The 14,588-nt window shown below is 31.7% G+C and overlaps 1 protein-coding gene across 1 annotated transcript; it reads left to right on the top strand.

The window, feature by feature from the left end:
- The first annotated feature begins 885 nt into the window (after positions 1-885).
- On the top strand, positions 886-3,639 carry LOC128155758 (ankycorbin-like). Its single transcript, XM_052817609.1, has 5 exons — positions 886-984; positions 1,918-2,261; positions 2,413-2,514; positions 2,812-3,018; positions 3,195-3,639. The coding sequence occupies exons 2-5, from the start codon at positions 1,922-1,924 to the stop codon at positions 3,401-3,403; spliced, it is 858 nt and encodes a 285-aa protein (XP_052673569.1). The 5' UTR covers positions 886-984; positions 1,918-1,921; the 3' UTR covers positions 3,404-3,639.
- Positions 3,640-14,588: the final 10,949 nt, after the last annotated feature.

The following is a 14,588-nucleotide window of genomic DNA, read 5'->3' as shown; positions in this document are numbered from 1 at the left end:
AATCATCGCCGTGTGCAATAAGAAAAACCGCTTTCGGTTAATTTCCGAAAAATCAGAGAATGCAATTGAATACGTAAAGATATGCTGGTTTAATGGTGATACATGTATCTATGCATTGAAAAGGCACTTATTGGAGAGTGTATTGTGGCGAAATTTCAATGTAGTCAAACAATTAAGCAACTCTTATTTTCCTATTTCTTTAATAAATTATCACTTTAGCTGTTCGAAATATATGGAGTTATATGTATATTGTACCTTATTTTCATTGTAACAGTTGAATTTTTTTTAAGAAATCGAATTATTTCAATTTTATTAGACCCGTTTTTAAGGTAACTTAGTTTTTTCTTATCTTTAAACCTTCTACTTGGTGCTGTGTTTTCGAAGCAGGACATATATCCTTAATATTTACAGATATTATCGAAATTTTGCAATGTTCATATATTATTTTTATTTATTTCATATTCACATGTATGATCTAAAGGAGAAATGAATTTTAAAAATCCAAATGAGTTGAAGATAGTGAAGGGGGCATTATTTTCTTGATCTTTTTATTAGATTTATTTTTTTTATATAGATTAATTACATCATCAGGTTTTCCATTTATGTCAGTCATCATTCCCTGTATGAAATGTTTGTTTGTTTAGGGAAAATTTAATTTTTTAAAACAAGGAATGAAATAAAATTTGCATAATTTACAAGCTAGTAGACACTGAATGTGTTAAACAAGGTAGATGCACAACAACCTGAACCTGGGAAATTCTCAGGTAAGTAATTGTCTAATTATATCGTAGGTGCAATTGCCAGTCTTCACCATTTGACAGCGTGACTCTGGGCTATATAAGGCAGCGCCGTGTCAAGCTCTTCATTCAGTTTTCATTTACCTGGCTGGTTTATACCTACACACCTAAGGTTTTAAGGCTTACAGTCTCTTAATTAGTGTCATTAGTGCTATTGGATTATCAAACATCTCATTGGTGTTTAGAGGTAATATTTTGATTTCTTTTGATTTGTTATATTTATATATTTAAACATTTGTTTTCATCAAATTTACATTAGCAAACTCTAAGAAATAAGTAGGTAATGTTCTTCATTTTTATAGTAAGTTAAATATTGTTTGGTGAATAGCTTCAAACAAAAGAAAACCATTAATAAGTAAAAACATTGCGAGATTTACAAAATAAAATATTGCAATAAAACTATTCTACTTCTTATTCTTTAACGCGCTTCGTTTTATTTCCTTCGCAAAGTTCAATTTTTAAATGACACATGGTTTATTATGTGCATTCCAAGACAGCTTCTGAATATCAATAAACGTTAATGAATTCAATATATGCCCATGTTTGATGAACTAGCACTGAGCGATCTACACCAATTACTGTTTGATAGACAGTACATGGCAGTACAAGTCAATGTACATATTGATTGATTTAAAACGATATGATAATTAGTCCCAAAATCCCCCAGACGTTTCCATTATATTAACTAATTACCGACACACAAAAATTATCACAATGAATTTATTTAATTAGTTTTTTTGCGTTCTAAATTTTCTATGACATTTTATAAATATATTCATATATAAAACGGAATTAAATCATGTTTGTTTTTAAGTCAATATTCAACCAGGAATAATATTATCATGCTTTATAAAATGGAGAAACGAAATTTCACGTTCACCAGACCATGAATTTATATTTTTTGACATGACATATATCCGCAGTGCTATTTCCAAATGATGAACAAGAATTAATTCATCTTGAAGGATACACGCTCAGCTGAATTTTTTCTTTCATGTCCTCAACATGGACTCATCGAAAGTGACAATTCATTAGATTCCAATTAATCAAAGTGAAAGACCACATGTATATGTACCAATCCTAGTAAGGTTTTATTCTCTAAATGAAACATCTTTTTTAGAAGAATGAAAAGATCAAAGAGTTCATCACCACAAAACAGTTTCACTATGCGACGAACTAGTTCAACGTGGAGTATTTTGGCCAGCAAGCGGAAGAGGAAGGGATCGCCCGTGTTGACTCGTCAGGTTTCCGCCTCCGATAACCTCCTGGCCGATATCAATAAACTTGATTCCAAAGGAAGAAGTCTTCTATTTTTGGCCGCTAGGTGTGATCAACCGGAAGTTGCTATTCAGTTACTGGATGCTGGATGTAATGCCAATCTTGCCGACAGTGAAGGCAATACACCTTTACATGAGGCTGCAGAGTGCGGACACGTCGAGGTCGTCAATATTCTACTAAAGAATGGTAGGTCAATCAACCAAAGTCAGCTTTAGCCAAAAATTTAAAATTAAGGCAATTGAGACTTTAAAAGTGTAAAGTTAAAAATTCGCTTAATTTAGTTGGCTATTTTGCTAAAATGACAAATATTATACCGATATGTTTTATTTTGATTTAGGTCAGTGCGACATAAACGCAAAGAACCTGTTTGGTCAAACTCCACTAATGCGTGCCGTGTTTACCGACAACCTGGAGGTCGTTAAAAGACTTGTAAAAGCAGGTGTGTAGTCATAAGCACTGACAAATCATCGTCTTACTTCCTCATAATCCAAGCAGAATTTATAATGCATTTAAATACATTCATAACATGTACACCAATTCTTAGCCGCCCAATAAAAGCATGTCAAGTTTTGGCAAGGAGTCACTTAGTGATTGTCGAATTATATTTTTTCCCGGGTTTTTTTTTGTGTTTTAAGAGACACGAGCAGTAAAATGACAAAGTGACATTTAATAGGGCATGAGATCCATAAATATGTCCCAGCTGACGCGTGTAACCATTTCGTCCTCTTTCTTGCAGGGTCAGACCTTCATCGTGTGGATAGTCTGGGGAAGTCGGCGCTAATGATCGGCCTTCAGGAGGGGGCGGAAATATCATGCCTATACCTCATCAAAGCCGGTAGTGACGTCAATATGACTGACCACGAAGGTCATTCTGTTCTATTTTATTCCGTCCATTCGTCATACCTTCATACGTTAGAGGTGGCCAAAAAGCTTATTAAGGCTGGTAAGTTATCGTTTTGTCCGACTTGACATTTCAATTAGGTCAACAGCTTTTTTAAGCCTCGTTGGTCAGTTCTTAGTGAAAATAACGTAATGAAATGGTCATAAAAATGCATTTAACTAAAATACAGGTAAATTGTTTATGACATTTTATACATATGTTTCCTTTATATTTTCCAGGTTGTGATATTTTAAGGAATGCTTCCTGGTTAGTAGACTCTAAAAACGACCAAAATTGTTTACTATTGGAGGATCCAAAATTCCATTCTGTGCTTCTCTCCAAAGTTGGCATCAAAGAGAAACATTACAAAAAACAAGACTTAATTTCTACTTTAAAAATAACATTCCAGGGACGTTCAAATCGGGATTCTAAATGTGCGACATTATAAATATTTTATGAACCATTTATTGCATGTAATGATGTATTTCTTTCATCTTAATTGATGAAAGGGACCGCTTTACCTAAAGTAATGTACATTAACATGTGTTTGAGTGTCTTTGGACGCTACGCAGTATCCAGTTTCGTTTTCTTTTGATATGGATACATACGTGCCGTTCATTTCACTTTTTGTATTTTTTTTTGTACATCCACTGCAAGTCTATAAATAAACCTTAATTATCATTATATTATGTTCATTTTTCTATTATATTATTGAAAGAAACGGTTCAAAATATAGCTAAAATGATACCAGTCTTTGTCAAATTATCAATCAGGACCATTATAGCATTGAATGATTTATTTTTGACGTCGTCGTGTCAATAACTGCCGTCAGGTGAGCAGACAAATTGAATAACGCGCGTTAGCGCGTTATGATAATTTGTCTGCTCACCTGGCGGCAGTTATTGACACGACGACGTCAAAAATAAATCATTCAATGCTTATATTTACATTCCCTTACTGAAGAAATCAATGTTTACTTAAATAAATCGATATAAAGTGCAGATCACGGAGGGAGTGAATAAGTAACAGCAAGAACAGCTGTTTTGTAAAACCGGTTTAAACTGGTTTTCACATAGACTGTTGAGATGAGATCGACGAGCATGAAAATATAATCCACGATAAATAACTCTTAAAATGTTGCTTTTAACAATAAAGTCAACTTTTTGTTGAATAATTATAAAACATGGTGTTTTGACAACATTCATGAAATACATTTTTTAACCGATAACATAGAAATCACTGTTTGAGAACTACTTAAGTAAATTACTCGTAAATTCATACGCAGTGAATAGGTGTTGCATTTAGAGGCATTTAAACATCACGGAATTTAATGGAAAAACACAGTAGAATGTAAATATCATATTTATGAAAATAATAAAACATATATTTGGATTGCTTAAACTTTTTTTTAATCCGGGATGTGATGGGGTTTAGTGCCAGTTTTCCTTTTGACGTTCCAATGTTTGGAAAGGTAACTATGTCTTACCTCGACCGTTTTAAAATACGTCTCTCAATAGCATCTGAGATTCAGAAGTAACATTTTATTGCAAACATGTATTTATTCATACGGTTTAGCAATCAAGGGAAGTTACTTTTAATGTGTAATTATTAAACCTAAGTGTTAAAAAATTTAAAATACGACTTTTGTTACGCCCACAGTATCGATGAAAAAATATTTGTTACAGTTACATAAACACGCAAAACCTAAGGCACTACAATTAGAAATATACAAAAAAGTTTTCCCGATTGACTGGGAATGTCCATCCAAAACGTTATGTGAATTTGTATCGTTTGATTCAGTCGTCTCAATAAATTGCACTTTGCAAATTTATATATATTGTGTAAAGTGCATTTATATATATATATATACATACTTACATGGATAATTCTTAGATGACCGAGATAACTCCTAATTGTTCATAAATGCATACAAGTGTAGGATCCATGTAGGATTAATAAGTGTGCACAATTACAGGATTTTCACATGCTACGAACTTGGATTCAAAGCCTACACTCTTGGAGAAAGGGTTTGTTTGATTTAATATACATATAAGTCTGTTTCTTGTTTCAATATTCGTCATCTATCTATTTGCATGCCAAAGTTTTAACTGTTTCACATTCAAGTTTAAAATTTGATTGATTCATGCCAAAGTTTTGACTGTTTCACATTCAAGTTTAAAATTTGATTGATTAGTGCTCTTACTTAATTTGTGTGATTTTTTTTTCATAAAATTAAACCTAAATCATTTAAATATTCGATGACGGAAAGTGATTGGAGTGTCTCTAGGGCCTATATTTTTTTGAATAACCTTCTACGATAAATCACTTATGGAAAAATATTGCATTTTTGTCATTTAAATAAAGATGTGCTTAATATATGAAACGTCTTTGTCGACTTTTAATTGAATTAAAGTTTGATTGACATCTATCTTCAGAGAAACAGCTCATTTCACATATATCCTTTGTCATGTGAATTTCATATCTCTTGCACTACAGTGACGTGACACACATGCAATTAAATGTTACATAATATTGAGACATTGCACTTGCCATATAGGGTAGTATAATAAATTGTGAAATTCCAAAGTTGTGTTTTTTCTTAATAATTAACATGAAGTTAAGGTATGATTAATTTATCTAACATTGTTCTTTCTGGTTTAACAACTTTTCCTGCTAATTAATTTTGGCAATAAAAGAATGAAACATTATATGGCATATTGTTCTCATTTGTTTAATTCAAAACGTAATGGTTTAATCTGATTTGTATAAAGATATCAGGGCTTTTGTGTGTTTTCAAATGTCATGTTATTTAAATCAAAATGATAATTCCTTTCTCTAGTCCTTTAGAGAAAATAAAGATCTACATCTCGTCTATTGTTAAACATTTATCTTGTCGCTTCCGTGTATATGAAACACATTATTTTCTTTCCCATGCATAATTAATTTTGTTCTATCACAAAATGCAAATTGCATTGCATATTATATTATAAGAATTCTATCTTACATGGCTAGTAAAACACATAATGATATTTAACAACCACCAGTTTAAAGTGATCGTAGTATGTTCGAATTAAAATCATATGAGTTCAAGTGTACGTTTTGTTACATTTATCATGTTACTTCCTATCACACTTCATTTTTTCACACATTACACCGAAGCTTATTATTTCAAGTGGATCATGATCAATCCTTATGTGTCCTTTATGTAGACTGTTTACCAAATATCATACGTAAATCATATTTCTACATGAGTTTTGGTCGAAATCTAGTAAAAGAAAGTATTCATAGTGGATTTATTTTTAAAATTATAATCAAGCTTAATGAAAAGAATAACAATGGTTATAACCTACATGAGTTTAACAATTGGCGAAATGTTACGTACATATTTTGGTTTAACAATAAATCGACAGAGAAAACCGCTTTAATATTTACTATGCTAAGGTTGACTTTTTCTTCTCGGACATCCTGTTCTACATGAAGTCACGAATCCTGTTATTAATAAAGAACAGAGACGCCCTGCAACACGTAACTCAATTTATTGTCCATCATCGCATGAACAATGTTGCATTACTGAAATGTCTGTCAATTCATGCCTGATTTTAATTTGCCATTTTTTTTTTATTGATTCCATGTTTAGATTTCTTATATTTTGTAACATATACACGTAAACCCAGATCTAGTCGAATTGTTTACCTTTCTAAGACAGTAAATATGGAAAATAATTATTGTCTATATTTTCTAATTCGTGTAAATAGTCTATACCAATATGATGATCAAAAATCACAATAAGACAGTGTCTTCTAATTAGTACTTAAAAAACGTTCAATCTAGCTATATTTGATTGCAATTTCAAATATAGATTTGAATATCAATTCGCCGCATTAGATGTGTTTAACCATATGACCTATTTGTCAGTTTGTCGTAATTTTAGCGATATTGTACGATCATTCATTTTTAAATATCTTCATCAAACAATTAGCTCAGTCAAGACGTTTCTAATTTGTTCCTTATCGAACTGCCTTGATTTATGAATGTTGCATTCCAAAGCATGAAACGAGAACATCGCATACAAAAAGGCCACACTTCTATCACACTTCTAAAAGTGATATTTGGGGAATTGATGATCAAAGTATTGCAAGGTTCTTTTCGCAAACACAATTACAATATTTAAAAAAACAAATATGTTATTCTCAGAATGGTAAAAGATAATGTATCATCCTCATTCCAGTATATAATGATATGAAGTCTCATCTAATAATGTACATAAACTGCTTGTTCATTCTCAATAACTTTACATATTAATATATATTAACTTTCATTTTATTTATTTATTTGTTTATTTTTTGCTATAAAGTAAAACAAAAACTAAAAAAGGAAAATAAACACAAATAGGTAGTAAGTGAATCCAATCTCTTTAAGTACGTACATATTATTCAGGACAAGTCCCTGTTAAACTAGAAAATTCGACTGCATGGTGACCTCGATTTTTTTTTAATTAGCATATATATTTTAACAGGTACCTGCATTTCAGGTTGCAAAATATTTAATGTTTGCCCACAAACCATAAATCAAATCTTGCACCTGCTCCGATGGCCCTCAATCCTTACGTTCTATATTGACCATAGAACGTGCCATTTCTGTTCCCCGATTTATTCCGCCTTTATATCATCTCAGACGATCAAAGACGACTGTCAGAAATAGGTCAATCTGGCACTGAATACACTTAATGCCTTTCTACTACTCAAAGCCTCTATTCATAAAACGAAATTAGAAAAAATCAAAAGCTCAGTAATTTTAAAGAAATCTTCTTTTGTTCGTCTTGATTTGCATTAATTCTTCACTGACCCTATGTAAGCAATATTACGTTGCTGCTTTAATAAAAACAATGCTCATTATTTACACGTGTTTTTAACTGTCACTGTCTGAAAAAACCTTGACATTTATTTACACCGATATTGTAATTTTTGTCCGATTTTTTTTTCTAAAAAGGATTGTCAAAAGTCAAGTTTACCAAATTATTTATTACAACGAAACATGGTTGTACGCAAATGATAGAAAATTCAGAGAATATGTCTCACAAACTATACCACCATTTGTCTTAATCACAATAGTTATTCTGTTGGCAAAAATCTTGTTTGGTTAAATAATTTTTGTATTGTGCGGCTGGAAGTAGAACCAAGATGTTTATTAACTTTCAATTCAATTACTACCATGCGGTGGATCGGAGCCAAAGGTGACCACAGTATTGTAGGGGTCACCTAATACTCCACATTTCTGTTTAATTTGGTTTAAGAGCAACTTTACAAATTGCTACACCAAACACTTTAAGACATCCAAAATGACAAAATTACACTAATAATTAATAAATATTTAATTACAAATGCAAATGTGTATCATTTTTTGGAAAATACTTTGTCATATGTAAACATTTACATAAAATAATATATCCATTGACGTCAGAGGAGTAAGAAAAATCTGTTATACATTATTAATGTTTGCTGGAAAATATTCAGAATCTGCAAAGCAAGTTCTTCAGGTAATGCTATGTAAACATTAGTGTCAAACATGCAGTAATTAGTCGAATGCATGCAAGATTATGTATATCCAATTTTAATGTTATTTTGAAATTTTTAAGAGAAAGTTCTGGTCGTGCAAGCTTAAGCATTACGTAATTTTAATTTTAAAATTTTGAATTATTTAAGATTTAAGTGAAAATAAAATGATAGGAGTTAAGAATAATAAATCTTTAAAGAAATATTTATTTGCAATGATGAACTTGAATTAAACGAATTTAGGTAGATACACGTGTAACTGTTTAAATGATAACGACATCATTTTAGCAATATTAGTTTCATTCTACGTCTTTTACTTTTAGTCAAACAAACATAATCATGATATTTTATACGACACAAAGAGGAAGAAACCAATGTGTAAGCTATAAACCTACAGTTCTGTGAATAAAAACCTTTAATTTTTTAAATTTATTTATGTAGTGTCTGTGATTTAAACGCTAAAAATATATGTAATTAAAAACAAGGAGCCATTCGGGTCGACAGTCGATAAAGCTATTACATCTTAGCTGCATATAATGCCAGATGATGTTTTGTACTTCATACACTGTTCCAAAAATGTTGGTTGCGTAGTTTTACGAACAGTTCAAGACTACTTTGAGGAGAAGTTAAATTTTATTCCATACAAGTGTTAAATCAAAGAACTGAAGTACTGACGGGAGTTGATTTTATCGATTATTATTTATTCAAAATCAACGATATGTGATTTTGCATGACAAGAAGTATCAGTAATCGAAATATTTCTGAGAAATTGTATGGATCCAGGCAAGATTGAACTCATGTCTTGTTCAACCAAATACTTGGCTGTCTCCGTTTATCTCCGACAAGCAAGAGAGACTCCGTTTTGTCGGATATTAACGGAGACAGCCAAGCGTCTGGTTGAACGAGACTTCATTGAACTCTAGCGTAAGAATACATACGACTTTAAAAATATCGAAACTGTTTGTACAATTTAAAATCTTACTATTTTCATGGTATTAATAAATAAGTTTTCTTGAAAAACAATGCTTCAGAATACATAGCATCGAATTTATCGATTATTTTCAAGAACTAAGTGTTGTCAGCGGTATTGATTTGTGCTTAGGTCCAAACACTGTTTCACTTTCGCTTTGCCCGAGTAAGTGCATAGGAGAGTTGATTAAAATCAACTCCCAAAAAGACAGAAAATGCGTTTTTTATTGACAACACTTTTACATCAATTACATTTACATGCATCATGTTAAATGTAATTTTAAATCTAATTTAGAAGCATGCTTTTACATACTGTGGAAACTTTAATACAAAAGCATTTCTGAGACTTTTACTTTGGATGCTATCACTTTAGTTGCCTCTTTTGAGCACACCTACGAACCCCGGCCCGTAAAGTGGAATGTGTGTTTTCTTTACAGGGTGAATGGCGACATTACAATTAGTCGGGAATTGAACATACTTTACTTTTTGAGGTCGGTTTGGGTGTTAAGGAAAATGTCTAAGGCAAGTAACTTAAAGTAGTGTATCAGTGGTATATTTTCACAGAATGTATTTGGTATGAACTCTTTACAGAATATATTCCTGAATAAGGTTTACAAGTCCAAAATCCCCCACAGATTTAAATGCGCAATAAAGATAGAATTTTTTCTTTGGTTGAACTCTATCTCTAAGATGCAACAACCCGCCGGATTTAATATTCAAATGGATGATATTCCTAGACTTTAAAAAGCTATTCTTGCTATTTCTTACATTTGCTAAGTGCATAGAGAAGTCATACATTGTATCAACCTTATATTAAAGCCAAATTGGTATGAAACAGACTCTCGGCCTATAGTCGGCTCGGCTTAACATTGGAATAACGCCTTCTCTACATTTCGAGACAAACGTTAAAATTTAGATTTTCAACAGTCTTTGTTTAATATGATAACATTACGAATCAATTTTGAAGCCTATAGCCAAATAATTTTACAAAAGTATAGCGACACAACATGGGCATGTCTTATAGCATAACCGAAAACGGTATTGGCTGCGCCGCATAGTAATACATAGCATGTGCTACATGAAAAAAATAGTGGCTTAAAATGTTGTGTAAATTGAAAATAATATTTATAAGTATTAAAAAATCATTCGTTGAATACAATGAGGTAATAATGTTGGTCGGAGCGTGGTCAAACGGCTGTGTTGGATTTGACCACGCCCTGACCAAATCATTACATCATAATATTCAAAAAAATAATTCTTTATTGCTAAAACAATTTTGGTCAAAAATAATTTTTTGATTTAAAAATTTACAATGATTCAGTAAGGAAGTTTTAAAAGGCAACAAAAATTTTAGCGTCATTTGTTGAGTTATAAGCGAGTTACACAGCTTACAATTCTTAGCTATGTAAACAAAGCTTTTGTTTACATTTTCAATTGTTGAAGTGAAAATTCCAGTTTTAGACATAAAATGAATGTGTTAAACGTTATAAACTGTTTAATTATGCTTAAAATGATTAAGAAGATAGGCAACCAGCTTGAAAAAGATTTTTTACTGGAACAGGGCTCGAGCCTTGTTCAAATAACAAAGAATTGTGAGTCTTGTATCTTACTTATAACTTAACTGCTGACTCTTAATTTTCAATTGATCATTAAAAATGCATTCCTTAAGCATTGTAAATGATAATAACAGAAAAATAGAATTTGACCAAATTTGTGACTATGCCCCTTGAATAATTTATGTCGGACACGTTAAACAGCGAATACTAAGAAAGAATAGATGTTCGAACTCCAAAATCGAAGCGGGTGAGACACATGGACAACCGAACTTAAACAGCGATAAACACTTTGAAACAAATTCCTTTAAATATGAAAAAGACAACAATTCTTCGGTTTAATAAAGGCGTCAGTTCACTTATTAAGGCTTGCTGAATCTAAAATTCATTTTAAACTTACATTTGGTTACAGTCCAGCAAACTTGATCACTAATTAAAAAAGTAAATAACCATGGTTTCAGTGAAGTACACATACCTTGTTTTGAAATAATTCACGATTATTTTCAGAATGACATCGATGCGACCAACAGTCGATAAAATAATTGACACCAGGAAAATTTACCCTTGATTAACAAGGAAAGATAACTCTTCATTGCATGTATCTATTCCAAACTTAAGTTATGAGTCAATTTTAAAGAGAACATGAATTCTGAATTTTGTTTTGTTTAAGATTGATAATTTGTTTGACACAATTATCCTTGTTCAACAGACTCAGATGTTGAGTTGTATAATATTGTATTTAATGTTGCAGAACCAAAAGTCATCGTTCAGTTTTTCAGTTATAACAAAATTTGTGATATATGTAGATAATCGCACTAACTTTCTTCGCAGTCCGTAAACAGGTTTTCTTTGAACAATAATTTTCACTGTTTGTAAATTTACATTTATGGGCAAGCTTGTAAAATATTGAATTTGAAAAGTGCAAGTGGCTCATGATAAATTTATATACAAAACCACAATTTTTTATTTATTTTTTTTTAGGGGGGGGGGGGTAGGGGAGGTCACTCTATTCAAAGATAAAATGTGCAAACATGATTATAATAATCTTTTATAATAGGTTTCATCATTAATAACTGACTATATTCGAGTTAAGTTGCTTTCCAAGAATTAAACATTAACAAGCTGTAGATCAAAGATGGCACTGATATGGATAGTTGCTGATTGACAAAGGCTCTAATAACAATTTTAAAGATCAATGGATGGGCATAAATATATTTATGTATTCGTTAAGTCACAAAAGATGGCACTTCTGTCCCTTTTCAGGGTTCTTGCACGACAATGGTTTTCATTTTGAATTATTTATGGTCATACACAAGCACCCATTCAAATATTCTTAAAGATGAAAATGTTTTCTACTAGGAAAAATAAGATGAGAATGGAATGGGCCACCCAACAACGTTTCCCGTTTTTCGTCAATATCACTTCAGTGTTTCAGTAACGGGATATGCATGCTCCTAACTAACCATGACGTTCATTTTGAAGTAAACAATATGCATCGATCATAGTAAACAAAATTAATAAGTTTGACATTTCATACTGTAATATTTACATTTACTTTCTTTCCCCCTAGCAAATTGCATTGATTTATTTGAGTGATATTTACGCATAACACAGAAGACCCAATCACCAAATCCATTTGTATTAAACGGATGTGATGAGTAGTTAAGAACAAGAAAAAAGGTTTCAAAAGCACCACCGATTAAATGATTATTTATAATTTAAAAATGACTTCATTTGACCTAAGTTACCAGGACATTTACCAAATGTGCGAGCACAGTCGCTTTAAAAGAATTTAGAGCACATCTTTTCGGAAAACTATTTTATAAACAGCACATCACATCAAGAGTTACAGGTAGGTTTTTGACAAAGCATTTTATACTTTTAAGCATTTTTCTATGAAACATTATTAAAAACTTTTAAAAATGTATTAACTAATAGACATTATCGCCAACCTATTATCCTGTGTTTTTAATAAGTTGTACAAGCTGAGTCATCTATTCTGAAGTATCATCAATAAAATCCTTTTGGTTATTTTCTCTCAATATTCACGCATCCTAGCTTTGAAAAATTGCTTTTAAACGCATTGCTCTAATTGAATGTCAGCTATCATTGAAGCATTTATAATTATTATTACATTATTCATTGATACTTGTTTTTGGAAATTATTGTTGACTTTACGTGATTGATTGCTTTAGCGATAAAAACTAAAGCAACAATAAAAGCACGAACTCCACGGGATGGCCAAAAACTTCAAAGCAGTTTTTTTTTTATTTTATCTTATTAGTATGGAACTTTAGCTTTTTTTGTCCCCCGCCGCAACGCGGAGCGGGGACATAGAAATGCCGGGAGTCCGTCCGTGTGTCCGTGCGTCCGAGTTTCCGTCCGTCACACTTTTTTGTAAGCGCTCTCATGCCAACAAATTCTGACCGATTTTCATTAAATTTATACCAAATGTTTATATCACTATTACCTTATTAAAGTTCGAAAATCAGCATTGGTCGATACTTTTTGTTGGAGTTATGGGACTTTGACCACAATAATGACTCCGTTTTATCCAAAAATTGACCTTGTAAGCGCTCTCATGCCTACAAATTTTGACGGATTTTCATTAAATTTATACCAAATGTTTATACAACTAATAATTTGGTCAAGTTCGAAAATCAGCATTAATCGATACTTTTTGTTGGAGTTATGGGACTTTGACCACAATAATGACTCCGTTTTATCCAAAAATTGACCTTGTGAGCCTCTCATGCCTACAAATCTTGACGGATTTACATGAAATTTAAACCAAATGTTTATACCACTAATACCTTGGTCAAGTTCCTAAATCAGCTTTGGTCGATATTAGTATACTGCTTGACCGGCGGGGGACCCTGGAATTCTATTCTTGTTTTATCAGTTAAACAGTCTGCTTTTCGATAAAATATTAACTTACAGGCCTACTTTTGATCTCTTTTATGGATTATTGATTACTATTATGTAAATGTAAATATTACATGCTTTTTTTTGGTGCTTCATGCTGGCTTAACATGTAGCAGTCATTGCAGTAAAAATCACACATCCCACTAATGCGGCTTTCAATGTATTTTTCTATATTCTGTTCAAGGTCTCCTCATTCTACATGTAACATAAATCACAAAAGAAAGTATCCTATGTTTTAAACAACACGGTTGTTTTCTGCTTACAATTAAACAATCAATTTAAGTTGATGATAATCAAGGCCATAACACTGATGTTTTCGAGTGGTATGAACTACAAATTCTACTTTAAACATTTTATTTATAATAAATCGACATATTAAAAGGGAAATATAGTTGTTTAGTTGTTTAAAAAGGATAAAAATACATCCAATTAGAAAGCATTGTAAACAATTTAAAAGGAAAGATGAAGAATGGTTTCATGATCAGCTCGGATTTTGAGCATGCTGCTTCGAAAGGCATTGACATGTTGCTTATTCAATACTTTTAAAAATGGTTATGAGTGAATTTTATCTAGTCTAAGTACTGTGAAGTTAGCGGTGATTGTACAGGGAGGGCTCGCTGCCACATACAATACC

This window comes from Crassostrea angulata, chromosome 7 (assembly GCF_025612915.1).
Source record: "Crassostrea angulata isolate pt1a10 chromosome 7, ASM2561291v2, whole genome shotgun sequence".
NCBI lineage: Eukaryota > Metazoa > Mollusca > Bivalvia > Ostreida > Ostreidae > Magallana > Magallana angulata.
Note: the sequence above shows the minus strand (reverse complement) of the source record. Positions and strands in the feature narration are given on the sequence as shown.

Excerpts from the sequence above, each read along its gene's own strand:
- LOC128155758 (XM_052817609.1), top strand. The coding sequence starts at position 1,922 with ATGAAAAGATCAAAGAGTTCATCACCACAAAACAGTTTCACTATGCGA. Across the intron at positions 2,515-2,811 it reads TAAAAGACTTGTAAAAGCAG|GGTCAGACCTTCATCGTGTG; the intron begins GTGTGTAGTCAT and ends TCTTTCTTGCAG. Across the intron at positions 3,019-3,194 it reads CAAAAAGCTTATTAAGGCTG|GTTGTGATATTTTAAGGAAT; the intron begins GTAAGTTATCGT and ends TATATTTTCCAG.